The 12,031-nt window shown below is 45.2% G+C and overlaps 1 protein-coding gene across 1 annotated transcript in view; it reads right to left on the minus strand.

The window, feature by feature from the left end:
• Rerg (RAS like estrogen regulated growth inhibitor) overlaps nucleotides 1–7,973 on the minus strand; it is a 151,316-nt gene extending 143,343 nt beyond the window's left edge. The window contains exons 1-2 of the mRNA XM_045139494.1: nucleotides 7,725–7,973; nucleotides 2,040–2,213 (exon numbers count right to left, since the gene is read on the minus strand). Of these exons, the coding sequence (XP_044995429.1) occupies nucleotides 2,040–2,100 (61 nt within the window). The 5' untranslated portion in view covers nucleotides 2,101–2,213; nucleotides 7,725–7,973. The remainder of the gene's footprint in view (nucleotides 1–2,039; nucleotides 2,214–7,724) is intronic.
• Nucleotides 7,974–12,031: the final 4,058 nt, after the last annotated feature.

Raw genomic sequence — 12,031 nt, forward strand, 5'->3', positions numbered from 1 at the left:
CTCCCTCTATCTGTCTTTCTCTCTGTGTCTGTCACTCTCAAATAAATAAATAAATAAATAAAAAAGATTCTCCTTTGTTGCTTCTGTTGAGTGTGAAATGAATGAATGAGAGAATGAATGGAGACGGCTGACTCGGGTCCACCCTTCTCTCACAGGGGCATAGCTGATCTCCCACCAATCCCTTCCCTCTGCTCCCACAGGCTCCCTTCTCCATCCCATCCGCTCCTTTCCCCTCCATGCACCACACCCTGAAACCATTTCCTCATTCTCCAAATCCTTCCACCAGCTACAGAAATGAGGTTCTCACGCCATTGGGCAACACTTAGGAGATGGAGGAGTGGGGGCGAGGGAGGGGCTTTGTCTGAGCCAGAAGCTTCTCAGCCTTACCGGCTGTTTTCTTTGCTTGTTATATTCTCCCAGTGGTAACAACAGAAAGGTGGAGGGAAAAGGTGGTGGCAGAGAGTTCTGAGAACAGTCAGAGGGGAGAAGACGACCACTGAAATTAAGCCAGAAAGAAGGTTAGGGAAAAGGTTGGACACAGAAGTAAGGAGGTGCTTTGTGTGCTTAAGGATCTGGGGAGTTTATTTACAAACAAGTTTCCTCTACCGACATGCACTTGTCAGAGGACTGTTTGGGTCCTTGCAGAAAACTGTGTACAGTCAGCTTTGGATCTTTCCAAGAGAGACTGGAAAGACACCAGGTCACCATTACCTGATACACCTTGTGGTTTTGACATTTGGCCCGTATACCCTTTGGCATATTGTTAATTATAAAATCTAAAATGCTATTTGGAAATTGGCTATCAGATACCTTTTGGTTTTGGTTCAATGTAGGATCTCTCTCTAGTCCAGGCTGACTCTGAATTTAAAGCAATCCTCCTATCTCTACCTCCCAAGTGCTGGGATTAAAGGTGTGTGCCACCACCACGCCCAGCTCAGATACATATTTCTGTTTTTAATTTTTTTTCTGATTTATTTTTATTTATTTATTTATTAGAGAGAAGGACACACACACACAGAGGGAGAGAGAGAGAGAGAGAGCGACAATGGGTGTGCCAGGGCCTCTAGCCACTGCAAAAGAACTCCAGATGTATGCACCACAATGTGCATCTGGCTTACATGGGACCTGGGGAATCGAACCTGGGTCCTTAGGCTTCACAGGCAAATGCCTTAACCATTAAACCATTTCTCCAGCTTCAGATACATTGTTTTCAATCCTACCATCTCACTCTTAATCATAGAGGTGTGTCAACCTTCTCTCAAGTGGGGAACTTAGAAACACCTGACCATGGGCATGGGGGTACACACCTGTCCCCCATCACTCAGAAGGCAGAAAGAGAAGTATCGGCATGAATTCAAGGCCAGCCGGGGCCGCATAATGAGCTCTGGCTCAAGAAACCTAAGGTCAGGGGATGTTGCTCCGTGACACAGCACTTGTCTAGGATGCTCCAGGTTCCAGGTTCCAGCCCCCCAACACCATCAGAAAAATGAAAGAAAAAGAAAAAAAAATGACAAATAAAAAACCTCTCAATTATTGAAGCAAATTTCCATTCACCCTGGAGGCATTGGCAGTAGCTGTCTTGCTGGAGCGCACGCTCCTAATTTTCTAAAGTCCTCCTCTCATTTTAGAAATGTTAGTCAGCAACACAATGCTGTCACCGGTGAAGACATTTTCACTCAACAAGCCACTTAGTCCCCAATACCTTGTTGACACTGCACCATTTCCTAAGAGTATCTAAATGAATAAGACATAGAGTCAAAAGAGCAAAGATGTTATGAAATCGACACAAAATGGATTGTTTTGGAGGCTGTTTTGTCTCGTCCCTCAGAATACCAATACCCTTAGCTGTGTGTGCTGATCAGCAAATCTGCTTCCGGCATAGGTGAGCAAAAGACTGCTCAGCTTGGCTATGCAAAATAAAAGCTCCAGATAAAGAGAACAGCATGACTTTATCAAGGCCGACAAATGAGAATAGAAATAAGAGATACTAACCACTCACTTGCTCAAGCCCTCCCCCAAATGCCCAGGTGCTATCTTACCTGACTTGCCCACGCCGGCTCTTCCAAACACAGCCAGTTTGACCTCTGCACTCTTAGCCATGACGGGTGCTGGCAGAATCTGCTGATGTTAGAACTAGCTATATGAGCCAATGGTTCTGGTCTCGACCTTTGGGTTCACTGTATCATTGTAAATCTTGGAAGAGTCCTCAATCCCTAAGACAAAAGAGATTTTGAAAGGCATAAGTGATGAGAAAATGAACTTTTAGCTAAGAAATATCTGCTGCCTTCCAGTCACACCATCTATATTTTCATCTTTACCATCCTGTGAGAGGGCCACGGGAAGTCACTGTAAACTATCCCATATTACAGGGGCTGGAGAGATGGCTTAGCAGTTAAGCCTAAGGACCCAGGTTCGATACCCCAGTACCCAGTAAGTCTGTTGCACAAGATGGTGCTTGTGTCTGGAGTTTGTTTACAGTGGCTAGAGGCCTTAGCACGCCATTCTCTCTCTCTTTCTCTCTCTCTCTCTCTCTCTCTCTCAAATAAACAAGTAATTTAAAAAATAAATAAATGTTACAGTCAGGCCTTACAAATTTAAATCTGTTTGGGTCTAAAACATGTGCCACACATAATATCATTTTCGAAAGATCTTCAACAAGGATGTTCTGGATGCATTAATGACCTGTGTGATCACATGGGCTTGCTACCTGCTTGTAAATATGCAACAGACAAATAGGTTACGGAGAAGGTCACCTTGGAGCATGTAACTGAATAATAGACATCCATACCAGCCAAGTCCATTACATTTCAATTCAACTTCCCATTTTAAGGTTAAATTTTATCCCATTTCACACTACCAATCCCATGATCAATCAGGAAACATGCATTTCGGAATTCAATGTCTAATATCCAGATTTTTAAAATATTTTAATATTGTGCTGGGGGCTGGAGAGATGGCTTAGCGGTTAAGCGTTTGCCTGTGAAGACTAAGGACCCTGGTCCGAGGCTCGGTTCCCCAGGTCCCACGTTAGCCAGATGCACAAGGGGGCGCACGCGTCTGGAGTTCGTTTGCAGAGGCTGGAAGCCCTGGCGCGCCCATTCTCTCTCTCTCCCTCTATCTGTCTTTCTCTCTGTGTCTGTCGCTCTCAAATAAATAAATAAAAAATTTTAAAAATATATTGTGCTGGGAACAGTGCCCATTACACAAAGATAAACCCAACTTTTCCAAGTTCATTCCTTTTCTACAATGACCTAATATATGTTAGTCACAATACTGGTGTAAAACTTGGGAGGTATCACTGAATGCTTTTGCAAAAGCATCTAGCTTTTTAACATCAAGGAACTGTAACCATGGAAAGTCAATCAAAGAAGTGCTCCAGCCACAGCAGACAGCTTCTCTCCTGCCCCAGCCCTGGGCCTGTGTCTGATGGGCCACTGTAGGACGTTCCAGGTGGGTTCGTTACTCCTGAAGGTAGTTTCATCCCTAAGCAGCCTTTTCCTGCTCGAAGGATGACCTTTCTTTCCTTTTTTTTTTCTTTTAAGAAATTTATTTTATTTTATTTTGTTTTGTTTGTTTGTTTGTGTTTTTGGGGGTAGGTTCTCACTCTAGCTCAGGCTGACCAGGAATTCACTCTGTAGTCTCAGGGTGGCCTCGAACTCACGGCGATCCTCCTACCTCTGCCTCCCTAGTGCTGGGATTAAAGGCGTGCGCCACCACGCCCGGCTCCCTTTGTTTTGATTAAGAATATACTTCGTATGGACAAATCATGTGTTGGTACCATCATGTCCCTCCTCCCTGGCCCCACGCCACTGAACTACAATCTCTCCCCTGGTGTTGGCTTCTATCGCCTCCGTTTTCCTTTATCTCTACAAAGTGACTGAAAGCTCGTCAACACCTTCCTTCGCTCGGAGCCCTTAAACAACCTAGAAGCCATGGGGACGCTGCCACCTCCGAGAAAATGAGGGCAAGCATGCTTGCATATTTGTCATGGGTCGGACACGCATCATGCGATACTTCTTTTTTTAATTAATTAATTAATTTTAATTAGATATGGGCCTAGCTTGTACGTAAGCATCGCACGCTGGTACCAGCCTTTCCCTACCGTACGAGTTCTTCGTTTTTCATTCCTCACTTGCCCCGTAGGCATGGCTCCCCCCAGCACTTCCTATTTTACCGAGGCAAAGAGCATGGTGCTATTGCGGTCCCAACTGTACGTGTGACCTGACAAAACTCACAGCGACACTTCCCCAGAGGTCACTATGCTTACCTCTCAGCACAGCCAATCACAGTAAAGCTCGTAAATTTCCCATGGATTACATACTTTGGCCATCTGACCCACAATCAGTGCTTCAGACGTAAGTGCAAAACTCCACGTTTTATATTTTAAACTTAATCGTATCCATGCTCTTAATCCATCCACACTTCTAGCCTGTAAATATATATACATGTACATGTATATTTGTGCCAGGCATGGTGGCACACACGTGTAATCTTAGCCTTTGAGAAGTGGAAGCATAAGAATCAGGAGTTCAAGGTCATTCTGCTACATAGTGAGTTTGAAGCCAGCCTGGGCTACAGAATTTCAAGATTTTTTTGAATTGAAAATCTATTATTCAAATATGTTAACTCTTTCTGACGGAGTACTATATAACGTCTTTTAAAAAATATTTTTTAAGCCAGGCGTGGTGGTGCACGCCTTTAATCCCAGCACTCAGGAGGCAGAGATAGGAGGATCGCCGTGAGTTTGAGGCTACCCTGAGACTACAGAGTGATTTCCAGGTCAGCTTGAAGTAGAGTGAGACCCTACCTCAAAAAAGCAAAAAAAGGAAATAAATTATTTATATATATATATTTAAATACCATGGCATGCCTTTAATCCTAGCACTAGGAAGGCATAAGTAGGAGGATCGCTATGAGTTCAAGGCCACCCTGAGACTACATAGTGAATTCTAGGTCAGCCTGGGCTAAAGTGAGACCCTACCTCGAAAAACCAAAAAAATATATATATTATTTATTTGAGACAGATTCAGATACAGAGAGAAAAAGACAGAGAAAGAGACAGATAATTGGCACACCAAGTCCTCCAGCCACTGAGAACAAACTCCAGATGCATGTACCACCATGTGCATCAGGCTTACATGGGTACTGGGGAGTCGAACCTGTGTCCTTAGGCTTTGCAGGCAAGTGTCTTAACTGCTAAGCCATCCCTCCAGCCCTAAAAATACTTTTGTTCAAGGGAGAGAGAGAGAATGGATGCGCCAGGACCTCTTGCACTGCAAATGAGTTCCAGATGCACGTGCACTAGATGCACCTTGCTTTATGTGGGTACTGGAGAAGCAAACCCAGACGGGCAGGCTTTGCAAGCAAGCACTGTTAACCGCTGAGCCATCTCTCCAGCCCTTTCCAACTTTTTAGAAAGAGCTCAAGGAAAGGAAAGAAGTCAAAACTCTTTCTGAAAGCACATGTCCACACAGACTATGACAGAGAATCAGTTACTTTTCTCTTTCTCGTAATGTTCTTTTCACCAACTCAGGCCTGGCCTGTTTTGATGAGCTGATTTCTGGTGTCAGGGCCCCTGGAGGAAGAGATGACCCTTCACATTATGCGTTCCTTCTCTGCATCAAATAAGCTGTGTCCATCCTCAGTACTACCAGAAGCACTCTGTCCTGTCCTATACTTCTGGTAAGAAATACGGGAATTTCCTTGGGTGCTGGTTTGTTGATGCTAGCCTGTAACCGCAGCCCTCGGGAGGCTGGGGCAGGAGGATCTCAAGTTCAAGGCCAGTTTAAACTACATTCAAGCTCTCCTTGACCACACAGCAAGTCCCTATCTCAAAGGAAACAAAACACCATTCCTTATCAGTCATTTTACATGCATCCTTTTAAGAAACTATCTTCTCCCTAAGGTTCACAATTTCATCAGTAAAGTAGAATATATTCAAATTTATTAACTATATTTTAACCATATAAATAGTTGCTCACTAGCATTTTTTTTAAACCTAGAACATGCAAGTGCCAGGAGCTTTTATAAATAATTTGCTATTTTATGCGAAAGTATTTATTTCTACGCATATAGAATTTAATTATCTTGATTAATGTTCCATAAAAGTAACCATCAATAAGATGTCTTTTTAAAAAGTCAGATATTTCATCAACTCCCAAATGGCCTCTGAGGCACAGGAATTTCACATATGAAAGAGAAATTATGTGGGTTATTTTTTTTTTTCCATTTATAACCTAATAAAGATACAGCTGGCTATTGTCAGCCTTATGTTATGTTTAGGAAACTCCAAGGCAAGACACAAAACTGACATAGATTTTTCCAGCATGTTCTATCTCACATGAGAATATGAAAAGTTGTATTCGATAACAGAGCGAACAAAAACTAACTGTACAAATTGTTGTCATAGATAAGCGGTTGTCAAGTTGTTGGTATTCAAAATAACTTAGAACCTGAGAGCTTTCCATGGGAAGGAATGAGAAAACGCTTTTGTTCTGATGTTGTGCAGAAACCCCTACTGTGGGAGAAGTTGTCCTTCTCTCTTCTTAAGGACACAATAAATAAATAAATAAATAAATAAATAAATAAATAAATAAATAAATAAATAAATAAATACAAACCCTTCGAGGATACCTTTTCCTAAAGGTAAAAATCACATTTAGATATTTAGGTGACTAATTTTCCCCCTGAATGTAAATTAGAGGAAATTTTAGGGAGGGGGGAACAGCTGTCTTACTTGGTGTTAGTGTAAATGCATCCCTTGGCTCATTCCTCACTCATGCCAAGTGTACAATAAACACACACCACTGCTGCCCAGGAGCTTGGGCTCTGCTCTACCTGTGACGTTTAGATCCCAGAGGTATGTTTTATTCATCAAGAGGGTGCTGAGAAGTCATTCCAAAGAAGACTTATCAAGGGTCCTGCTTTCTACTTCCTGTTGAGGGGGAGGAGGAGGCAAGCATCTTAATAATCCTTTTTTTTTTTTTTTTAACTTCTGTTGCTTAATAGTCTCATTAAAAGGAAGTGCAACTGTTTGGGGCAGCAAACAACAACGTAGTCTGATCTGATCGTGGGAATGAGCCTTGTTTCCGTGTGTGTGTGTGTGTGTGTGTGTGTGTGTGTGTGTGTGTGTGTGTGTGTTTCGGCCAGTCCTTTCTCTCCTTCTGAAATCAAGTTTCCCAGCTTTCAGGACTAGGAATTTTCCTTCCTCTTATCACAACGCAACTGCGCACAGCCACAGCACAGCCCCGAGAGAGCGCGGTTGTCCAAAGCCCCTGGGCTGTCTCTATCTGGCCACTCGGAAATCAACAGGTATCCATCCTGCTGCCCACACAGTGGACCTGAAGGTCACTTGCTTCCCCACCAGGGAGCAAAGGGTCCCCTGGATCCCAAAGGACATCCAGACCTCGGCAGCCCGCGCACACACGCGCGCACACACACACACACACACACACACATCCCCAAGCCTGGATGCCGGCGCGCACATCTCACCCCAAAGCTGCCCGGGGCGGCGGGGAGGGGGGGGGGGTGCAGGGAGGGAAGTGGGGTGATGGTGAGGGACAGTGGAAATCCACTGACCGGGAAGCACTGATCCAAAAGCTGAGTTGCTCAGGGACTTGTCCAAGATGCGCAGGCAGTCGTTCCACACCCCCACACACACACCCCTGCCACAAACCCCCGCAAAAAAAAAAAGATCCGCACCTGGACACGTGCGTGACACTCACCTGTTCGCTCTCCAGGCCCGGGAGAGCAGCAGCTGAGATGATGGGTCGATCCTCTCTCCCTCTCTCTCTCTCTCTCTCTCTCTCTCTCTCTCTCTCTCTCTCTCTCTCTCTCTTGCAAGTTCGAGACCCGGAAGCCCTCCCACGCAGCTTTCTGCAGAGTCGCGGTGCTCGGGGGCAGAGGGTTCCCGTCTCGCGCTCTCCCGGACCAGCGATGGATGGAGAGACTGCGGCAGGACGCGAGCCCGGGGCCCCCCCGGCACTGGCCTTGGCCACGGCCGCGGCGCCCCAGCTTCCAGGATGCTGCAGGGAGGCTCGCGGACGCCCCCTAACGGCCCGCGGCCGGAACGTCGCCAGCGCCCGCCCGCTGCGCCACTGACAGGCAGGCAGCCTTTCCCTTCGCTTGGCTCACCGTCCCGCAGACTCTAGAGGACAGGAAGGGGGAATTTTCATTGATTATCAAACCCTTGCAAGGATCTCTTCAAATGACCGCCCCCCCCCCGAAAAAAAAGTGTATTTAATTATCCCCAAGATACTAAAAATAATTTATTATTTTAAAAGCAGAACATTACAGAAAAAGAAAAAAAAAAAAAACCAGACCAAGGCTGGAAGGATACAAAAATTGGATTAGAAACAGAGACCCTTGGCAAAAAAAAAAAAAAAGAGTCAATACTAAAATCCAGTTGAAATTGTGTATTTGTGTATGTGAGAAAGAGCCCACTGCTGCATGTGGATAGACCAGCATTTATAAGATTTGCCTGGAATCACACGTAAAACCCCCCCAAACACAGGTAATTAATATGCATGCTCTGCGAGACCTGCTTTTTACATCCCTCCTCTCGTTTGATATTTGATATTTGCCTGCCTTGAGCATAGCGCTGGAATTGTAACTGCCAGTCTTTCCCTGGGACGACGGGATCTTCAGAGAGGTCCAGAGACTCCCCAAAGGCAGTGAAATTTGTGAGCATCAGAGCAGGAAACACCTATGCTTTCTTGCTTCCTTCCTTCCTTTTTCCTTCTCCTCATCCCTTCCTCTCTCCCTGTCTCCTTCCTCCTCTCTCCTTCCCTCCCTATTTCTTCTTCCATCCCTCCCTCTTTGTCTCTCCCTCTTCTTTTCCTCCCTCCTTCCCTCCCTCTCTCCCTCCCTCCCTTCCTCTCTCTTTCCTCCCCATCCCTTCCTTCCTTCCTTCCTTCCTTCCTTCCTTCCTTCCTTCCTTCCTTCCTTCCTTCCTTCCTTCCCCTTCTCCTCTCCTCTCCTCTCCTCTCCTCTTTCTTTCTCTCCCCCTCCCCAAATCTGGACATGCTTACTAAGATACCTGGTGGCCTCCTGAAAAGCCCCTGAAACCTGGGCAGGCAGAGAGACCCAGGGGAAAAGGAATACAATGGAGAAACGTCTGTGGTGGAAGGAGGGAACCCTGGGGCCAGCTTCCAGGGTCCTCCTGGCTGGGGAAAGCCCTCCAGCCTGGGCTTGTGAGCCAGGCCAAGTCAGGTCACGGTGCCTCCCCGAGGAGGGTGCGTCCTGCTAACTCCTTGACCAAGCTTAAACACAGCCTCCTGTCCTCTGTGAGTTTCTAGGTCACTCTCCCACACATCCCAAACCTGGCACCCATTCACCCACCTGCCTGCCCTGCTGCCCTCCAGGTGTCTCACTGAGCTTCTCCGCCCTCTGCTAAATCTTGATCTTCCAAAAGCCAGGAGTGCACCGCGGGTCCCCGCATGGGCTGCAGAGTGGAAAATTCATGATCGCTGAACAAACCAACTACATGAACGAGGGACCCATTAGAATTGTTCATGCGCTGAGCTGGGGACAAAATATCCAGGTATAAACTGAACAGATCGATGGGATATTTGAGAAACTAGAGATTTCAACATTGCAGAATGAAAACTATCTTGAACCCCGGGGTAAGAAAACAATTGTCTAGGTAGATTGAAAAACAATTCAGAATATTTTAGAACTCCAATGATGTGGGATTATTTACTGTTAATATGTTAAAATGTTCAACTTGCTTTCTTCCCACATGAAATTTTGTGGAGCAGGATTTGATGAAAAGACTGACTATATATAATGCATATACACCATTTACAGTGTCTATTAAAATATAGTTTGTAGCCGGGCATGGTGGCACTTTAATCCCAGCACTCGGGAGGCAGAAGTAGGAAGATTGCCATGAGTTCGAGGCCACCCTGAGACTCCATAGTGAATTCCAGGTCAGCCTGGGCTAGAGTGAGACCCTACCTCATAACAACAACAAATATATATATATATATATATATATACACACACACACATATAAATATATATATAGTTTGTAGGGCTGGAGAGATGGCTTAGCGGTTAAGCGCTTGCCTGTGAAACCTAAGGACCCCAGTTCGAGGCTCAATTCCCCAGGACCCAAGGTAGCCAGATGCACAAGGAGCGCATGCATCTGGAGTTCCTTTGCAGTGACTGGAGGCCCTGGCACACCCATTCTCTCTCTCTCTGTCTTTCTCTTTCTCTCTCTCTCTCTCTCTCTCTGTCTCTCTCTGTATGTCTGTCACTCTCAAATAAATAAATTAAAACAAAAAAATTAAAAATGTATATGTAGTTTGTAATTAATATGCAATGTAAATAGTACGTATATCTGCTATTTTATGATGACAAGTTGGAATTCCCATCTTGCCATTGTTCTCTAATAGAGATGGGTGAAGAGGATGCAAGTCAGGCTCCACAGAACAGCTCTTCAGGTCTTTGCCTACGGAAGCTGTTTCTCTCCACGCTCTTGTTAAACTCATATACATGATCCACCAGAGCGCGGTTAGCACGTACCAGCACTTTTTACTAGACTTCCCACTGTTGGAGCCTCACACCCGCCTGGTAGTGCTGTCCATGTGTCCTGAAGTCCATCGGACTATCCTTTATGTCAAAAGCAGCAAATGGCTGCTTTCCCTTGTGCACAAATGATTGCCCTGTCTCTGCCTACCTGGCAGGGACTCTGTGGCGTGGGGGCATCTGTCACACTCCTTGGCTTCAAGGCTTCAGCTAAAACTTCTAACAGCAGCTTGAAGAAGAGGCCAAAGCACTTTAGAAGATGACTCTGCGTTTGTGCCACGATTAGTCATATTCACTGTAAATAAATCAAGCACTGGGAGGAAAACGAGGTAGGAAGATCACCCCCAGAAATAGTCTTTGCTATCATAGTGACGTTATTGTTAAGATGCCCAGTAACATCTCAGCTATTGTAGAATATAGACTTTAAAAAAAATTTTATTTAATTATTTATTTGACAGAGAAAGAGGGGGAAAGAGGCAGACAGAGAGAGAGAGAGAATGGGTGCACCAGGGCCTCCAGCCACTACAAATGAACTCCAGACACGTGCGTCCCCTTGTGCATCTGGCTAACACGGGGTCTTGGAGAATTGAACCTGGGTCCTTTGGCTTTTCAGGCAAATGCCTTAACCACTAAGCCATCCCCCCAGCCCTAAAATTTTTATATTTATTTTTATTTTACTTATATGAGAGAGAAAGAGAGTGAGAATGGGCGCTCCAGGCCCTTCAGCCACTACAAACTCCAGATGCATGCACCATCTAGTGCATGTGGCTTACGTGGCTCCTGGGGAATCGAACCTGGGTCCTTTGGCTCTGCAGGCAAGCACCTGAGCCATCTCTCCAGTCCCCACCCTTTTTTTCTGAGAGAGAGAAGGGGGGGCAGGGAGAGAGAATGGACCCTGCAGCCACTGTGAACAAAGTTCTCACGCGTGCGACCCCTTGTGCGCATGAGTGACATTTCCTGCTAGCCTCACTTAATGCATCTGGCCTTGTGAGACCTGGAGATTCCAACAAGTGTTCATAGGCTTTGCAGGGCAGGCTTCTCAACTGCTAAGCCATCTCTCCAGATGGAATGTAGACTTATTAATAGATATGATAAGTGACATATGAATCTGCTAAGTACTGCACATGCCATTTTTCATCGAAAAAAAAAAAAAAACACAGTTAAGCAGAAGATAAATTAAATGAAACCTTAAAGGATGGCTGAACTTTAGGTGTTGACTCAACTTACAACATATTCCAACCTTAGGAATCCTCTAAAGCCAAAGTTATTACATGAATCTGGATGTGAATTCATCCTGCTTAGGGACATATTTGCTTTATTCGACATCTAATAGCTCCTGGCTACTTGAAAGTAGAGGGAAGTCGCTCTTTTTTTTTTTTTTCCTCCTCGTCTTCTTCTCCTGTGTTTTCACTGAGGTATTATTTGCTCGCTACCTGAATATTTATAGCACTTGCATTTCACTTACAACTCTCATTCCCAAAGTGGTTCAAATTTAGCTCCA

This window comes from Jaculus jaculus, chromosome 22, assembly GCF_020740685.1.
Source record: "Jaculus jaculus isolate mJacJac1 chromosome 22, mJacJac1.mat.Y.cur, whole genome shotgun sequence".
Classification (NCBI taxonomy): domain Eukaryota; kingdom Metazoa; phylum Chordata; class Mammalia; order Rodentia; family Dipodidae; genus Jaculus; species Jaculus jaculus.